The sequence below is a fragment of the Mustela erminea genome, chromosome 2, assembly GCF_009829155.1.
Source record: "Mustela erminea isolate mMusErm1 chromosome 2, mMusErm1.Pri, whole genome shotgun sequence".
Taxonomy (NCBI): domain Eukaryota; kingdom Metazoa; phylum Chordata; class Mammalia; order Carnivora; family Mustelidae; genus Mustela; species Mustela erminea.
Window position 1 is genome coordinate 141,019,818 of NC_045615.1, and position 19,605 is coordinate 141,039,422.

At 44.4% G+C, this 19,605-nt stretch overlaps 1 protein-coding gene across 4 annotated transcripts in view; it reads left to right on the forward strand.

The window, feature by feature from the left end:
• Window positions 1-19,605, forward strand: part of KIT (KIT proto-oncogene, receptor tyrosine kinase) — a 94,513-nt gene that overhangs the window by 26,100 nt on the left and 48,808 nt on the right. For all 4 annotated transcript variants that reach the window (XM_032334335.1, XM_032334337.1, XM_032334336.1 and 1 more), the window contains exons 2-4: window positions 11,129-11,398; window positions 14,156-14,437; window positions 15,760-15,896. In XM_032334335.1, the coding sequence (XP_032190226.1) occupies window positions 11,129-11,398; window positions 14,156-14,437; window positions 15,760-15,896 (689 nt within the window). The remainder of the gene's footprint in view (window positions 1-11,128; window positions 11,399-14,155; window positions 14,438-15,759; window positions 15,897-19,605) is intronic.

Genomic DNA, 19,605 nt, shown 5'->3' on the forward strand with positions numbered 1-19,605 from the left:
GAGCTACCCAGGTGACCCGACAGATGTCCTATCTTTAAAAGGCATTTCCTGGGAGTTTGAATCTTGGTTGCCAGGTGTTCATAGTCCGTTTCCTTAGAAGCAAGCAGAGTATCTAACATCTCCTTGATCTTGGGGTGTGCCTTTCAAACAGCAACAACAGTGGTGCGGGTGGGGTCTTGTCTTGCCACTGGTGGCATCCTTGTGAATCAGGAGCCCCCGGAAGGAAGGCGTCCAGGGTCCAACTTCAGGGACGCTCCCGGTGGTCCAGCCAGTGCTGAGGGATCTGAGGGGGGAAGTGCTTTACGGCAGAGGACGAGTGCACATGCCTTAAACTGGGGATCCCAGTAATAGCCGGAAAAGCAGGAAACGCCAGTACTCCAGGAAGGGCTGAGCAACACAGGTGACTTGGCAGTTCTGGGTTTCTCCAAGCACGCACCTTACTGGTTCTGTGGTTAAGGCAGAGAATAGAGAAGCTGATTTGGCCCCTAGGAGGAAACCACTCTCAGCAGCGCAGGCAGGAAGGGTCCAAACCACAGGTGAATCCACCCAGGCTGCAAAGCCCACAGAAAGGTGAGTGGGTGAGAAGGTAGGAGGGGGGTGATGCGGCCTGACCCTGTCTGCCCAGAGGAGAGCACCCCGTTTATGGCGGGCCATCCCTTTCTAGCGCTGGGGAGCCTGGGGAGGCACTCTTCCTTGGCTGTCCGTGACGATGCGGGACTCACGGGTCCTACCACTGGCCCCTTTGCGCCACAGGTATTTTTCTGAAGAGAGGACCCTGGAACATAGCGTTTTCACCTTGGCTTTGGTGCCTTTACACCCCAGATGGACTCATGCACCTTATGGCTGCACATTATCAAGCCCCAAGGTCAGGTGTCAGCAACGGGGGACCCTCCAGCCGATTCTGCTTTTCTGACCTTCCCTGACTCCCATTCCTCTGCGGTGTTCTGCCTCTGTGGCTACTCATCCCCTGTTCTAACTCGGAGTCCACTGGGAGCCACTGCTGCCCATGCTCTGCAGCTCGAGGGGTCCTCCCCTCCCCACCTCTCCCCTCCTCTCCATGCCCCGCCCGCCCCCTGCTGGCCCCAAGATTCCTCTCCCCCAGCAGAGTGTGCATTCAAGGCTCCTCCTTGCCCACATCCTGGGACTGCAGGACCACTGGGAGATCCTGGTGTGACGGGTGGGGGAGGGGGGCTGGGATGTGGGTGATTCTCCCGTACAGTTATGATGAGGGATGCAGGACCTGGCCTGGCTCTCTTTCTGCCCTCATACCTGTCAGTGACCAGTGACCCTGTGTGCCCAGGGCCATGCAGCTGGTTCTCTGTCCACTTCTGCTCCCCTCCCTGCTGCCATGTCCTCGGAGACCCTGGCATTCATCTAGAAGGCCCTTTCTACCACCTTGTGTGGAGTCTCCTGGTTCTCCTTTACCAGAGGCATTGCCGGTCTCTATCCTCCAGCTACCTTGCGCCTGTCATTTCCTTTTGGGGTTCTGTTTGTACTCCCCACTCCCTCCCTGGATCATTTCGGGGATATTGCTGGTTACCACCCCCACCCTCCATCACCTGCTGTGTGCTGTGAGTGTGTTCGTGGCCTGACACAGCCCCCCCACCGCAGCCCAGTTCCCACGATGTCTCAGTGCCACCCACCCACTGGCCCAAATGTGCTTCTGAATCTGTTCTTCCTCCTCCATTCTGTTGGCACCCCGTGTCCCCATCACTTGAGCCCAAATCAGGTGTCCTTCTAACTCTTGCTTCTTCACTGCCCAGATCCAGCCCACCCCAGAACCCTGACCCATCAGTACTATCCTTCACTGCTCCCTGACGGCCCCCCCAAGCACACATCAGTAGCGCCCCACCAAAGTGGGCTCACCCCCTGTGACAAAGGGGACCCTCCAGTGGTCCTGCCCCCCTCCCAGGACCTCTGGCCTCACATCTTGATGCTGTAGCAATTCAGAATAACTGATAAGAAGAACACACCTGTGCTTCCCCTTCCCTAATAGAATTTTCTCCTCCTCTCCCTCTGAGCTTGAACAGGTCACACAGAGTCTTTAATTTGAGCTCTGGGAATCCTTTCATGGCCCTGTTCTCCCCACTCCCATTTCCCTGTTGGCTGTGTTTCCTTCATTCTTCGGTAATTCTCTGTGTGTCTGTCTTCCCCACTGGGCCCTGAGCCCATGCTGTCTTCCTGGTCCCCAGCCCCACCCAGGACAGACAGTAGGAACTCAGTTACCATTTCATCAATGAAGACAGTTTCAGAAGCGCTCGCTTTGTTACGGATCCGTTTCTCTGCCAGTAACGACTAATGCACCAGCTTTTATTTCTCTGTCCTTTAGTTCCCTTCTGTCAATTAGTTCATAATCATTAGACCAACATGGAAATATACTTATGGAGATGCTTTTTTTAAAAAAAAAAAAAAAACTCTGCTTCAGTGAAGTCTTTTTGTTATTTTGTGATTTTAAACTGACTTTCAAATGCTGATCATTTTACAATGGTATATTGCTACAGGTTGAGACTGTATAGTCTTAAATACTGAAATTTTATATAATCACCACAAATCCTGTACCTAACATACTCCCAAGCCCTGGCATGCCAAAAGAAAATTTCTTTCATTTTGAAGAACTAAGTACAAATTTCTACCATGCCAAGGGAATAGTTTCTGAGTCCACAGACACGGGAATATTGCAGTGAAAGACTTAAGACAGTGAAGACAGCCTGTCAATTACTGACTGTTTACCTCGTGTCTAACCTGAGATTTTAACCATGAGCCCCTCCTGGGTAAGTGCTTTTAATCTCTGTATTACAAGGTTAAAGATCCATCCGAACTCTTTCTTACCCAGAAAATCCTTTGGAAATAGCAGACTTGTGAATCTGGAATCATGTGATGTGGTAGGACTGTTCTTGAACTTGTCCATGGAGGTGCTCTTACGGGTTGGGAGTACTAGGGATTTGGGTGGTATGTTTGGGAGTATGTAGCTGTAAAGTAGTTTAGTTTCTCAGAAAGCTCATGTTTTTCCGCCCGAATTTATTTTACTTTCTATCTGATGATACGTAATCAAAAAGAGTGTTTAGAAATTGTCACTGACAGCAATCAGCCTTCAGGAATGCTGGTTACAAAGCATCCAAGATCAGAGAAGTACTGCTCTGTAGGATGATGTCCCACATTACCTTCCCCTGTCCTGCACCTGCACAGCTAATAAATCTAGTAATTTCCTTCACCGTGCATTTATCGTCATTGTCTGTGTACCTGGCGCTCTGTGAGGCTTGGAGGATGGAGATAGTAACAGATTTTGCTTTGGAATCTGAGAGCTTATCCCTTTGGGGGTGTGGTAGGGCTGGTGGGGAGGCAGTCCTTGCAGGATGAGCTTTTCCTGACCACCATACACCTTAGTCTGAGAACTTTGTCTTCCCCTTTCCCCTCCTTGAATGCCCTTGTACACGTGTTTATGTTTGCAAATGGACAAAGGCTTGCCGGCTCAACTCTCATGGTCCCTCCTTCTGGACCTTTCCATCATGTTTCTGGGCCGTAGAGTAGCTGCCCTCTGAGACATGGGATGTGTCGATCACCTTTCAGTATTTTTATTTTGTTTATATTGGTTTTGTGAGACTTCCGTGGTTATGGTGGCATGAACTCGGTGCAGTAGAGCGGGACTGTTCTGGGATTCTCCATTCCTCGGTTTCCTTAACTTTGTGTGGGTGACCCCGAGTGGATATACAGGCTCCCCCTGTCCCCCGACTGGGCCAAGAGCATTTTTTCAGATTTGTTTGGTTTTCATTGAGCTCATACTCCCCCCGCCCCCGCCACTCTCCCCACCCCAGCTTTTTTCGATTTCCAGTATCCTCTACCTGTTTTTAAGGCCTCATGGGGGTTGTGGGCAATTACTAGGATCCTTCCATCTTGGTTTTTATGCAGTTTATTCCTGGGGGGATGTAAAAGTATGTCAGAAACAGGAGGGGATATACAAATCATTAGGGTTTTTTTTTTTTTTAATCATGAATTGTGGTAAAATAGTACGTGAATTTAGGAGTCGCGTGGCTACCGTGGAGCTTTGAGCTTTGCCTTAGTTGCGGTTCCCACTCTACTTCCTCAAGACCAGAATAGGCCTCTCGACCTGGGTTTGCCTCCCCGCTGTTATTTTACCTGGTTCCTTATAGTTGTGTCCAGAGGAGAAAAGGTTTTGAAATGACTTCCTTACTTTTAACCCCGGCTGTAAACCCAGTCTCTGCAGCTTAGACGTTTGTGAAGCGTACAAAGCCCTTAAGAGGATCTTTGAGAAAAGATTTGCAGTGATGGGCCGTCGACGCAGTCCAGGCACTGCGGAGGGGCCCAGGTAGGGCCTCGCGCTCAAACAGGTGGCTCTCTCTTGCACTGGCGGTTGAGAACCTTCTACAGGACAAGCCCAGCCTGGACTCTCAATGGGTGTCTTCATCGACAGGATACAAGACTACAGATGTACCTTGAGTAGTGTATTGTCACTTAAGTAAGGTAGATAGCTGCATTCTTTCTAATGGAGAAGCAGAACCTTGACTTTGCAGTTTTGGTTGACTTTGGGTTTGGGATGACTGGCAGGGGTTCTCCGTGTACACCACACCCAGAATCCAAGCAAGGTCTGCAGTTTCTAACTGCGTTTCCTTCAGTGTCCTGCTTGCGAAACAGCACTGGGGAGGCAGAGCCCCCCCTCCCTTGGTGTGTGAGCCCCTCTCCCCCAGTCTTCTCATGTTTCACCCACATTTAATTGAACACTGGTCTTAGCTGAGCCACGCTTAGTGGATTTCTTTGTTACCAGACGATAGGGAGCTCTTCCCCAACACACACACTCCTATTTCCTCAATTTTCATAACATGCTCTTCATTTGTGTATAAAGTAGGCCCCAAGTCTAATTTTGAGAAACAGGTTTGAGAATAAGACCACGTGACCCTGACGGTGGGAGCAGGAGTCGTGGGCACCCAGGATCCCCTGCGCTAGAGTTCGTGTGGTTGGAAACTTGGAGCTTATTCAGCCCAGAAAGTTAAAAGTGCTTTTATGAATGCCTGCTCTGTGTAAAGTAGCAGAGAGATGGGAGCCAAGATGCCACTCGTGCCCTCAAGCACAACGGTGTAGGACAAATCAAAATAATGACAACAGTTTTTCTAAATGACTTTGATTTAAAACAAAGTCAAGGTGTTCACAAAGGCTAATACTGGGGGTCAGAGTGGCAGCCGAGAAAGAGCCAGGGTAGCTGAGAAGGGTTGAGGCTTCACTGGCCAGGGCCTTTGAGGAATTGTAGTTTTGTTTTGTTCAACGTTTGTTTTTTTTTTTTTTTTTTTTTTTAATTGCGGTAAAATACACATAATATAAAATGTACCGTTTCTAAGTGTCCAATTTAGTGCCATTAGGTACATTCACAGTGTTGTGCACCCATCAACACTGTCCATTTCCAGAACATTTTTTTTATTATCCCAAATGGAAATGCTGTACCCATTAACCTCATTAGTTCTCCATTCTTCCCTCCCCCTCGCTCTTGGCAATCTTATTCTACTTCTGTCTCAGTGGACTGGCTTACTGTAGGTGCTGTGTGTAAGTAGAATCACACCACATTTGTCCTTTTATTTGTGGCTTATTTCACATAGTATCATGTTTTTGAAGTTCATGAATGTGGTAGCCCAGGTCAGACTTCCCTTCCTTTTCAGGGCTCAGTAATATTCCATCACGTGCACCTGCCACATTTTGTCTGTCTGTTGATCTAGCAACGGGCTCTTGGGTTGTTTCCACTTTAGGCTCTTGTAGATGATGCTACTGTGAACATGGATGTGCGAATATCTGCTTGCATCCCTACTTTCAGTTCTTTTGGGTATGGTTGAATTTTACACACATGAGAGAGGTTATAGAGAGTGTGTTGGCATTTATCTTCATATTGTTAAAATCTTAACAACCTAAGTGCTCCTTTTCTCCCTTATTGATGCTCTTTGAGAGCAAGGACTGCCTTCTAGGTTCGGCACTTAGCCAGGTAACCGGGATACATATATAAATATTTGACTCGTTCCTAGTCCAGAGCCATCATACATTACGGTAGGTGGTCCCCAGAATGGTAAGTTGTGCCATCCCCCCCCCAGCTCATTAATTAACACGTGTTCAGAGAATAGAAAACAACTCTTAAATTATCCTTAGCCAAACATAATTAAGGAAGTACATTTTTCTAATGCAGAGAGTCCCGATGTAGATAAAACCCAATTCAAGAAACATTTGTTGAGATCCTGCTATGTACCAGATGCATTTTAAAATGTGTAATTTCAGAGCAATTTCAAAGCTCAGTTGGAATACCTTATTGGTATTGAACTTTAAATATAATAGGTACATAGCATATATTTAAATATAATAGGTACAGACCTTTTAACATGAATCTCTAGTCTTTTTTATTGTGAGAACATCATAACAACATTCAAGATAGTTTGGAAAAAAGAGAATTAATAATACCCAGAGTCCCACTCTGATATAAGCTCTATTTTCATTTTCTAGGGTGAGTTTGAGGCTTGAACTTCTAATTTATTTTGAAAATAAAACCCTTAATGCCTCTGGTGGCAGTTATTTTAAAATTTATTTTTTAAAGCCCCAGAAGTAAAGTGGAAACCAGGGATCTCAAATTTGGAGGCTCCAGGACGCCTGGGTGGCTCAGTTGGTTAAGCAGCTGCCTTCGGCTCAGGTCATGATCCCGGCGTCCTGGGATCAAGTCCCGCATCGGGCTCCTTGCTCAGCAGGGAGCCTGCTTCTCCCTCTGCCTCTGTCTGCCATTCTGTCTGCCTGTGCTCGCTCTCCCTCTCTCTCTCTCTGACAAATAAAATCTTAAAAAAAAAAAAAAATTTGGAGGCTCCTTTTTGGGATGTATCCATAAGAGTTGAATGGATGAATGGAGCCACTCCCTTTTCTTAGTGGAGCAGCAGAAATGACATGTGTCCTCTCTTGGGGATAGCCCAGTGGACTGCTGACACCTATTACAGGGGCTGGGTGTTTAGGAACCTGTCCCTCCTCCAGTCTTTTCTGTGTTCAGGGATCCATGAGAATGTTTTCATGACTTTGCCAGGGGAAAATTACAATTTAAGATTCCCGGAGGAGGTGAGACCTAGATTTAGACCACGGGTGAGCATCAGGACAGACTGAGGGGTGATGGGGCTAGACGTGTTAGATGGAGTTAGTGAAGACAGGTGACCGTGGTTAGGGACCAACACCCACGAAAAACAGGATTTTCCACATGGCAAGAAGGTGAATTTGTGGAGGAGGTGTGTTCTGGGGTCATGGGCAGACAGAGGGGCCTAGGAAGGAATGGATGCTGTTCATGGGCTCCTTTGGAAGCCAGCCTGAGGATCCGTCTTACGGGAGACGCAGGTAAGGGTCTGGTGGAGGCAGCTAGAATTTAGTCCCGTGAAAGTGTTTTTTAAGCTGTAGGTAATGTCACTCTTAGCTGCTGCCACTTCTGGGAGGGTCTTTGAGGCTGGGAGTGGGTTGTTGAAAGATGGTTGTTTTTTAGGCTGATGCATCTCAGGGTTTGATGAGTTGGGAGTTGGGACTGGATGGAGGCTCAAGATCTTTTGGGAGAGGATGTCATCTCTCTGTGAGGTAGTAAGTGGCTGGTCTGGGGTAGGGCAGCAGGAGCGGAAAGGCAGACAAGGATGAGAGGCAGAGGCTCCGAAGGAAAGATGGCTAGGATTTGCTGCCAAGGAGGCAGAAGTCAGGCGGGAACTCGTTTGGGAAATGATGGAAGCATTTATATTCCTAGGAAGTGAGTAAGTCAGGACTGACTGGAGGGGTGATAAGAGGTTCTGTTTTTAGAATAATTGTGTCTGACATTTATTATGTTTTTTTCTGGAGGCCCCCAAACAGTTCTGAGTACAAACAGCTTTGTACAGTAGCCTTATGAAATAGGTTCAACTACCGTCTGTCCCTGCTTTTCAAATGGGGAGACCAAGACAGAGTTGATGGGTAACTTACCTAAGGATGATACACTCAACTCCTGGCAGAGCCGGGATGCAAATCTAGAGTCTTAACTCGAGAGCCAATTCTGATTCCCATAAAAACTCTGTGAGATGAGGGTGTGTATATATATATATATATATATATATATATATATATATATATATATATATTTTAATCATTTTCCAAATCTGGGAGCTGGGGCACAAAGTTGAGTGGCGTGCCTTAGGTCATACTTCCTTTGGCGTGGTAGGTCTCCGGAAGTCAGCAATATTTACTCAGCTGGATTGACCTGTCCACAGATGCACTCCGGAGAAAGCTAAACTGATTGAAGTATATTGCAGTATAAATTCTTTAGGAATTTTTGAACTAAACTCTTTCAACGTTCCTGCTATCCGCTTGGAACTACTCCCTTTTTTAAAGGGGATCAATAATTGACATATTGGTGTCTCCATTTATTGCTGTGCCCAGTTTCATTATTTAACACTCTGTAAACAGACTTTAAAAACAATCCCAGGCACTTTGTTTCCATATTCTGGCCCCTCCATTTCGGTGCTGGATGGTCTTGTCTGTAACACTTCTTATGTTGTTGGTGCTTAAGAACGTTTGATGATTGTCATTGACCTTGTTAACCTTCTGCGACTTGAGGTTTGCTGAGGGTCTTCCGTCTGGGGTATGGTTGGCATGATCTTGGGGAGGTACAATGGAAGCCATGGTCAAAAGGTGCCCAGTTGTCTGGGTAACAATTTGGAATTGAGACCCGTCATCTCTGTGCATCTGCAGGGGACAGTTTCCCTGCTTCTTTAGAGCATCCGTGGTCTGTCCCTCTTCCCAGACTCTCTTCTGTCTTCACGTGTCAATAGGTCTCTTCTGTAACTTTTAACCTTGTTTGACTGCAGCTCTATTACTCTGCCTTCTTGGGCCGTATAGCTCCTCAGGGAGGTCTACACGTAGAGCCTTTAACCTTGGAGCATGCAGAAATTTCACACTCACCTGAAATTGTACTCTTGGGTTTCCTGCCGTCTCTTTCTCACCAATACAGTCGGTTCCTTCCCTTGATCACTTTCGTTCATTGCCTTGATTCTGCTCAGCATCTGCCCTAGGACCCACCACTCTCTATTTGAAACTTTCTTTCCTCTTTAGTGCCCCATTCCCTTTCTTTCTGGCAGTAGTTTTTTGGTTGCTTGTTTATTTTTATTTTTATTTTTTTAAAGATTTTATTTATTTATTTGACAGAGAGAGATCACAAGTAGGCAGAGAGGCAGGCAGAGAGAGAGAGAGAGAGGAGGAAGCAGGCTCCCTGCTGAGCAGAGAGCCCGATGCGGGACTCGATCCCAGGACCCTGAGATCATGACCTGAGCCGAAGGCAGCGGCTTAACCCACTGAGCCACCCAGGCGCCCTGCTTGTTTATTTTTGATTTTTAAATGTCAAACCCATGCCCTCTTGCCTGGAAGAGCTCTCCAAGATTGGTACTCTCTGTGTTCCTCTTTTTTCCACAAGCCCTTACCCTTGACTATCCGATCCTGTATTTTAACTTCACGCATTTTTGCTCTTCCTTCCCCACCTGCAATGCAGGCCATAAGGTGAGAAGTGCGTCCACTGGCCAGGTAGACCCTGGGAGCGGGGCACTTGCCCCTCCTGTTCCGGTCCGTTTCTGATCATGTCTCCCCACCCCAGTCCTGTCAAACTTGCGGAGAGCTTCCTGGCGTGGCTTACTTGCTGCCTTTGCCTTTTACTCCTCCTTCAGAACTCAGGTCACTTCTTGTCTCCGACCTTGCATGTGTGGGGGAGGGGATAGATACCCCATCTCCCCCATGACCCTGCAGAAGTGATTGAAAGCCCCCCCACCCCCCACCGAGGGGGAGTTCCGTTACCCTGTTGCTCTAGCCCACCTTCCCCCGGGACCCTGTCTTCCCACTCGCTCACCCAGGTCATCTGTGAGTCAGTCTTTGTAGTTTTAATTACACTATAACCTTTAATGTGTTTTTCTTCAGTAGAATAATGCATTTTTTGTCTCAGATCCTTACCAAATGTCTCATTCCTCCTGCCTACCGGAGGACCAGAACTCTTCACAGATTTCCTGGAATCTCGAAGATCTTCAGTATCTTACTGCATGTGCCACTTTTCTGCTGAAAAACGTATAGTGAAAAAAAAAAAGAAAAAAAAACAAGAAAAAAAAGCCAAAATGTATAGTGTCTCTGCATGGTCTAGGTGGTCCCTGTGGCACGTGTCTATCTTCTCTTTCACCTTTCCCATATGGTAAAGGCCCAGCCCACCTTCTTCTTCAGCTTAAAGCTAAAACTTGTAGCTGTATTTCACTTACTCTGATACACGAGCAGTGTGTTCTTTAAACTCTGGAGTGTGTGTACCAACCCTGTGTTGCACTTACATGGGATTTTCTCCAGCACCTAGCTTGAGGCTCTTGCAGATCATAATTAACGAACCGTTATTTGTGGTCCTGCAACAGGTAGATGAGCAAATGAGGGAATTGGCTGCCGTGAATTTTCTAAGGTTCAAGTTCCACATCCAGAGTCTAGGAAACCTATCGAGGCATTGGTTTGATCAGGCAGCAACACAGCGTATGTCATGAAACCGCTCACGGTCTGATCTTTAAAATGGGATTTTCATTTTCTGCCTTCTTGTTTGAAACTCCAAAATAGTTCTGCTTTTGATGAACATCACCATATTAGGAGAATTACATACAAATAACTGAATTCACAGCCACGCTATGTCAAGGTCAAGTATGTTTTGCCAGAAGAGTAACAGGCCAGTAGTTTTTTTGTTTTGTTATGCCTTTTTTTTTTTTTTTTTTTTTGATAGTGTGAGGTTTTGTTTTTGTTATTTCCAAGCTGGGTGTCAGCATGTCAGTACCATGGCGATGGCCCATATTCAGAGTAGAAACTTGACCCAGCTGTGTGTTTAACCCAGAGAAGGCCATGGCATCCCCCAAGTATGGCTTGCATACCAAGTGTGACCCTCTGGATCAGTGGAGAGTTGCGGAAAATAATCTTCTAGATGAACTTAAGAAACTTGAAACAGAACTCTTTCTAACTATAAATAGCAGGGCAGCTTTGTCCTATTTTTATTGTAGAGCAAGCACACAGAAGATGGAAATCAATATTGGAAGAAATGCTTTATTTCGCCAAGGAAAAAGATCATACTCAACACGATTCTTATTTCTCTTGGCAGGCTCTTCTCAACCATCTGTGAGTCCAGGGGAACTGTCTCTACCATCCATCCATCCAGCAAAATCAGAGTTAATAGTCAGTGCTGGCGACGAGATTAGGCTGTCATGCACCGATCCAGGATTTGTCAAATGGACTTTTGAGACCCTGGGTCAGTTGAAGGAGGACACGCACAACGAATGGGTCACAGAGAAAGCCGAGGCCGCCAACACGGGCAATTACACGTGCACCAACAGAGACGGCTTAAGCAGGTCCATTTATGTGTTTGTTAGAGGTAAATGTGTGGCTTTCTTTCATGCTATGCTTTAGAGAACTTAATATCCTGTTCTTAATTATGGATGACATCTAGATGGCTGAGCCAGAGAGGAAATATTACTGGCTGGGTCTAGGGCGCCTGAAACAAATTTTTCTTTGTTAGTTCCCCCCATCTTTTGATACATCGTGGCTGTGGGTATGACTCCAGCTGAAGGTCTGCAAGGCTGTGATACTCTTCCTAATGAGATTACAATATGGTTAGCCCATTTGTCCTGGCACTGCGAGTAAACCCTGAGAATAAATTAGGCCCTTTGGGAGAGCTGCATTTTAATGCCTTGAGATCCTAGATACTCCCACTTAGTAAAAACACTTCAGGGAACTAAAGGCCTCTGACGGCCTAAACAGACCAACACTTCAAAAGAACTGACCCACTTTGAGGGAGCAAATTCCAGAAAAATAAGCCAGTCAGCTAAGCACCCCACGTCCCCTCTTAGGTTCTTAGTGGTTGTCATTTGATTCTTTTTTTTTTTTTTTTTAAACCGTGACCTCTTAGAAACAGAAGAAAAATACGATCGTTGGATTTCCATATCTCATTTCCTATGATAAACTCAGTGATTCATCTGTGTTTGTGCTTTTCACATCCTTGGCCAGAGGAGGTTAGCTGACGGTGGGAGGGAGGAAGAACCTTTCTGTTGATGTACAAACAAGTACTTCAAGCTTAAAGAGACAGACCCAGGTTATAGGAGGAGAAATGAAGTCTGGGTTCTGGTCCTGAGTTTGTGCCTGGACTGGGGCTGCCATTGAAACAGGCCAGTGTAGGAGGCCTCACCCATGATACCGTGGAAGAGTAATGAATACATTTGTCCTAGATGGCAGATTTGAACAAGCTCAGAGAGTTTTAGTTTCTTCTGGAAACATTTGGAGAAGATCAACCTGCCTTGTCATCCTCACCGAACTATTGTTCAGGAGACAAAATTGTGCAAATTCGAGCTCTAGCAAGGTTTTATTTTTATTTATTTATTTTTTTAATATTTTATTTATTTATTTGAAAGACAGAGATCACAAGTAGGCAGAGAGGCAGGCAGAGAGAGAGGAAAGGAAGCCGGCTCCCCGGTGAGCAGAAAGCCCAATGTTGGGCTCGATCCCAGGACCCTTTGACCATGACCTGAACCGAAGGCAGTGAGCCACGCAGGCGCCCCTCGAACTCTAGCAAGGTTTTATAAAAGTTGATGCCTATAGTGTTCACTGTAAAGAAGATTGCCCTGGAATTGACTCTGCCTTTCCTTAGTTTATCTGTTACTCTTTCCTAGGTCAGTGCCTTCGCAAGGCACAGCTTAGCCTTGGGGTATGGTTCCATGATGGTTGAGCTATCCTGGGGGGTTGTTCTTTGATGTTCAAGAAGGTACTCTGGAATTTCCAGGTAGTCTCGAAGTGTCATTCTGCATGTTAGTCCAGTGGGTAGACCACGGAATAGATGGGAAAAACTGCTGAATTAGCCAGGTCAGTCTCGCAGAATGCATGGATTTTCGTGAAAAGGGAAGTCTTCCTCAATAACTTACCACTTCAGTGAATTATTACTGATTTAAGATGTTTGGATACTTAAGTAATTTATGTTACAGCACTGAAAGAACCTGGGGCATTGTAGGAGCTAGCCGTAAGCAATTGAGAAAGAGTATATGGAAAAAAACCATCTGTGGCCTCGGACCTTAGTTCCACCATCATGACAGACTTTATTCTTAGAACACATTAGGCTGGGAGATGCATAACTCATTCTGGAAATTTTTTTTTTTTCTAAATTAAATGGTAAGTGTATTTCAGTGATGTCGGGTTGATTTTTGTGGAACACCTGAATTCCAGGTGGAAAGGACAGTGAAGAAACACTTTAAACATGATCTGTTGGCCCCGCCATCTCTCTGTATTATCTTTACACAGCAGAGGTGGCTGTCTATTGTGTCTACAGAATGAGGTTTGTCTTTGCCTATAGGAGGTCCCAGTCTGGCTGGGGCCTTTCCAGTTCACACCTGGTGTCCTGGCATAATTATTAATGGCACTCCTCTTCGCTGTCAAGTGTTCTGGTTTGGATGATATTTATCATAATACTCCTGAAAGTCATAAGCTCCCCTTGGGAATATGGCTTCCTTTGATGCCCAGAAGTTTATATTTATACATAATTTTCAAGGAATATGAAGGGTGAGGCCCACATGTCTTTGGTACAGGGTGGTCTGCTAATAGTTTTGTAGATTTTATGCAGAAGCTGAAAGATCCTGGAGACTGGGGTTTCTGGAAAGGGGCCCCTTTCCCTGATCCTGGTAGGCATCAGCATACTGGCCGAGTCTTGGCCCATCCCCCTTAGACCATTCCCTACCGTAGAAGGAGAGTAACTGTTGTGATAAAATACCCTCAGAGTTTAAGAGCTCAAGTCGCGGTATTCGTTGGACTGTGATTTGAGTCCGCTCAGCCATTTCTGGGCCGTGTCACTTGGTAGGGGAGTCACTTTTTTGAGACTTCGGTTCCTTCATTTCTGAAAGGGTGGTCACGATAATGCCCATCCCATGGGGGGGTTTTGAGGATTAAATGAGATAAAGTGTAATGGTCCAAGCTTAGTGTCTGACCCGTGAAAGGGGTTAACAAATGTTCCCTGTGGCTTAATTAGTAATATGTGGATAAATTCTACTTTTGCTTGCAAAGAAAAAAAATCGGAGTCCTTTGACATTTTAAAAATGTTGTCAGTGCCCGGAACCATCTATTCAAACTACTCATTTTTGACGCGCTTTAGATCCCGCACGGCTTTTCCTCGTTGACATTCGCTTGTATGGGAAAGAAGACAATGATACGCTGGTCCGCTGTCCTCTGACAGACCCAGACGTGACCAATTACTCTCTCACGGGGTGCGAGGGGAAGCCTCTTCCCAAGGACTTGACGTTTGTCGCCGATCCCAAGGCCGGCATCACGATCCGAAACGTGAAGCGCGAATATCACCGGCTCTGCTTGCACTGCTCAGCGGACCAGAAGGGCAAGTCCGTGCTGTCAACGAAATTCACCCTGAAAGTGAGGGCAGGTAGGGGCCCTTTCTGTCTTCTGGTGGGGAGGCGGACTTGTGTGGAGGGAGGAGCGGTGGCTCTCTCCTGGCGGTCCCCGGTCATCTGAGTGTGGGCAGGCAGGCAGCCGGCTCTTCCCTGTGGTTCCCCCACCTCCCAGCTACGGTCAACCGCTTGTGAATTCTTCCTTTCGTAGCCCCCAGGCGCACACCCCTGGTTCAAGGCTGCCTCCAAGGGGCCGGGTCTAGCCGAGACTGGCACTCCGACCCTACAGGGGACACCTCCCGACCTCAGGACACCGAGTCTTCTCACTGCCTGAGCTGTCCCTCCCAAGAGAACCTCACTGGGAGGCTTCCCTTCCCCTGTTTGAAAAGATTAACATAGACACGATTCACTCCTTGATGGACTATTGCTAGAGGAATTGACTTTTCTCCACAGTGATTTGATTTTAATGCATTCCCAAACTCTTCCCAATCTGAGGAGGAAAGTACCAGCTGAGTATGGATCTTGTTATTACGGTGGCATTATGTAGATTATTTTCATTGCTGGAAAATGTCTAGATTTTGTCTCTGAGATCATCAAATCCAACGCCAGCTGACATTCAGCTACCGAGTACTTTTTATTAGGGCTTTTGAAAATGTGTGCTCCTTGGAATTAAGGAAAGATTGGTTATTTAAAAAGGAGATTTTTCAGAAAAGAGCAAGAGGTTATTACTATGGCACATGGGAAAGATGCTTGTTTGTTTGTTGTTGTTGTTGTTTTTAAGATTTTATTTATTTATTTGACAAAGAGAGAGAGGATGGAGAGTCCAAGCAAGGGAGCAGCAGAGGGAGAGGGAGAAGCAGGCTCCCTGCTAAGCAGGGAGACTGATGTGGGACTCGATCCTAGAACCCCAGGATCATGACCTGAGCAGAATGCAGTTGCTTAACCAACTGAACCATCCAGGCTCCCGAGAAGGATGGCTGTTTAGTTAAAAGAATATGATTGGTTGTAGGTCACGTCCTCATGAAACCATCAAGGTTGTGTGAGGTAAAGATTAAAGCCGCTTCCCAGTGCCACGGTTTCTCCCTGTTTCAAAACAGCCTTGTCCAGTAGCATTATCATCTCAGAGCAGACAGTCCTATCATCGTCACTCAATGTTGATGAATTTGTTTGAAGCATGCAAGATGTAATTGCTAATGTCTTCAGATCTGTAAGTAATACAGATAGGTTAGTGGCATACTTGATATTTTATTTAAAAGACGACCACGCAAGTTGTGTGCCTTTGAGGGCACGTGGTAAGTGAAAATGGCCTATGATTGTAGAACACATGACTGGAGGGCCACATTTCTGTTTCTTCCAGCCATCAGAGCTGTCCCGGCGGTGTCGGTGTCCAAAGCAAGCTCTCTTCTTAGGGAAGGGGAGGAATTCTCTGTGATGTGCTTGGTCAAGGATGTGTCCAGTTCTGTGGACTCCATGTGGATCAAGGAAAACAGCCAGGTGAGTGGTTTGTTGCCTTTGTCTTTCTGAATATATCATTCTCTCCCTGTGGGAGATTATAAGGTTTTCCCTTTAATGGGTTTATTTATTGTCCTGGCAAGGCTCAGCTGGTGTATCTGTCTGAGGTGGGACTATCTGGGCGTGTGTCGAGATGCATCTTTTCCCCTTTCAGAACACCGTATGTGGATGTGTACATTCATTATTTGTGACAAATGCATGTCATTTTGTCAATTTATTTTGAGAAAATCTAAGAGAGGACTTCAGACACCTCTTCTTACTGTGTGTTGTCTCTTTGACTTTCATAAAGAAATTTTTAAAAAAAACTTCTGGTTAACCACATAACCTTTGATTTTTAAGACTATTAAATACATCCAGGCCGGATGATTTAAAATATTGGGGAAAGTTGTCAATTTTTTTTTCCTTTCCATATTTAAAACGAGAAAATGGTCTCAGATACCAACCAAGGAGCTCTTTCCTTTCCCACAAAGTGGCCTATCCATTTCAGAGATGTGTTTTTTTTTGTATTGATCTGACTTACCCCCTCTGAGGCTGGTTACCTGAGATCAAGTTGCTAATGGTTTTCTGTTTGTTTTAGTCACTATTAATAAAATGGTTATCTTTAATCTGAAACATTTGGACATGTTTAAGTTCTCATTCATTTAACAAATGCATGATGAATGTCTACTATATGTTAGGTGCTGTGTTGGGCACATCTTTAATTTTAGCCAGTTATATGATTTTTTTTTTCCTCTTTCTCTCTCTGAATACTCATTAGTAGCAAGGTCTTTCAGATGTCTAATCTCCCAAATATTTCACTTGAAAATTTCCATCAACTGAATATTCAATAACTTTTATTTGCATAATCTTGGCCATCTAGTTAATTAGCTGTCATGGTGGTTTTTCTTCAGGAGACATATATGCATTACATTGGAGAAAAGAAATAGTATATGTTCCTCTTCCTCCTCTTCCTCTTCTTCCTCCTTATGCGCTGTATTCCACATTGGCAATTTCACGCCTGTTTGAAGAATTTTTTGCTCCATAAGTAACCATGGTGAATAGCATAGTGCAAAGTACTATGACGGTATTCACATAGACTTGTGATGGGTGATACCTTGCTAATGAAACCTGCCCATTGACTAGGAGAATAGATTGTACTAGAGACTTGTTCTTTCAAACCAGTGGCTCAGAGAAACAAGTTTTCCATATCATATAAGCTAATAAGAACAACAGCTTACATAGGGATTTTTGACTTAACTTATAGGACACAATCCTGTATTAATTGGCTTTCTATAATCCTTGATTTCAGATGAGAGAACAGTTTGGGCCATGTGCGTATTTGAGCCTCTGTATAACTTGAAAATTAGCCTTTTTTCGATGAGAAATTAAATTGCCCCAGGCAGTTTTGTTCTGAACCCTTTTTCCCAGGAGTCCCGCATGCCATTCCCAATTAATCCACTGGCGCTGGTAGATAAGCCTTCAGTGTTGGGAGCCCTTTGGGGAAATCCCAGTGTGCACCTCAAGGGTTAAGGAAAACCAAATCACATGCAAACAATATGTAATGTGTGACTTGCAGATGGGGCTCATGGCTCTGTGCCAAGGTTCATCCATGACTCTTTTGTTGATATCCTTTGGCTTCGTTTGGAATACTTAACGCTGTTAACACTATCAAAATTATCTTTAAAATCCATGGTATTTGATTCTGATTGTTTAGAATAAGTTTAACTCACAGTGAAATGGAGGATAAAATGACTGTTCTAGAGTTTTTACAGTCATTTGTTTTAAAATGTCAGAATCTTGGAGTTTATTCAACACCCTTGAATCTTGGTTAGCTTTTCTTATGCGTCTACATCCTTGTGTTTTTACTTTTTATTATGATATTTGATAGTATCCTGAATTACGGTCTTCAGGTTTTGAAGGTGTTGATATTGTCTCACTTAGGACCAAGCTATTCTCCCAGCACTGATGTGTTCATTGTTCCTGCTTAGCTCCCTCTGGTAGACCCTTGGGCTCTTGCAAGATTTAGAAGGAAGATATACCATAAATCTAGAATGTGGTATGTTACCTGTCCCTATTAGTTGTCACTCTGTCTTGGCAGAGATGTGTGTGACCTGATGCACTGGGAGAGGACAGAACAGTGTCAACTCACCTTGTTGTTGATCTTCCTCATTGCTCTTCTGCAGTGAAATGGCAGATTCTGCCAATTATTAGAAGAATCTCTTGAAAGAGAGCATCTTCATGTCTGCATTGTGCTTCAGACTGGAAAGGCCTTTGAAGACCTTTGCTTTCTCATTCCCTTTTATTTATTTACTTAAAGATTTTATTTATTTATAAGAGAGAGAGCAGGAGGGAGAGTCAGAGGGAGAAATAGACACCCCACTGAGCAGGGAGCCTGACATAGGGGTTTGATCTCAGGACCCCCCCAGTTCATGACCTGAGCCGAAGGTAGACGCTTAACCTACAGAGCCATCCGGGCGCCCCTCATTCCCTTTTAAAAACAAAAGCTGAGACTAGTAGTATCCTTGACTTGCTCAAGATCTCACAGTTACTTAACAAAGCAGGTTTCTCTTCTTTTTATTTCAAAACATTCGGTTTTGGCAGTCTGCTCTTATGTATGCTCATTTTAATGTAAAAAAAAAAATTTCCAAAAATATAATAACATGAAAAAAAGAGAAACAGATATAATTCCACCATTGCATGTAGCAGTGCTATGCAATGGAAATAAAATGTGAGCCTTCTATATAATTTAACATTTTCCAGTAGGCACATGACAGTAAAAGTAAAATTGATTCTAGTACATTTTTTTTAACCTAATATAGCTAAAATAGTATCTTATGTAATTACTATAAAAAGTTTTCAATGGGTTATTTTACATTTTTCATATTAAGTCTTCAAAATCTGGGACATATTGTATATTTAAAACGTAATTTGGACCTCAAGCATTCTAAGAGCTCAGTATCTTTATGTGGCTGGTCTTTATTGTCTACTTTTGTTTTTCATATTTCTTTTCTCTCTGCCCCGTGCATATGTATTATCATGTTTGAAGTGTTAAGGTACACTTAATTTATGCTTTTTAAGTAATACAAGCATTTTCCTTATTTTCACATTTGTAATTTCGATACTTGGTATACCTTTAGGTCATTTCCAAGATTTTACTGTAGTAAATGTTTTGGAGCCTTTTGTTTTGTTTGTTTGTTTGTTTGTTTGAGTCGTTTCCTTGAGATAAATTTGCTGGAATTGATAAAGGGGTATGAACAAACTGCCCAGTTACTTTCCATAAGGATTGTTCTGATTTACAGTAATGTCAGAATGGTCTAATGCTAACAGTTCACCACTGCTTGGCCTGTGAGTTACCTTGATCTCATTCCATGTCAATATCGGGTCCCATTTACCTTCTTTTCGCAGTTGTTATTTTTTTTCAATAGGAATGTGGTTTTTTACAGAAAATTTGAAAGATGCAGAAAGCTGTATGGTGCTTCCTTTAGTATTTTCAGAGTGGCTATAGTTTTTATTATGTTTTATTCCCATGATGTTTTCCATACCAAAAAAAAAAAAAAAAAAAATCTCTCCATGTCTTGTCTGCAGACGAATAAAATGAGTAGAATGATGATATCACAAGAGTAAATTTGCAACTTTTTCTCTTCTATTCAGGTTTAAATAATTTGGGGCTTGGTCTAACATATCTCACATACTTTGGAACCTCTTTTAATAG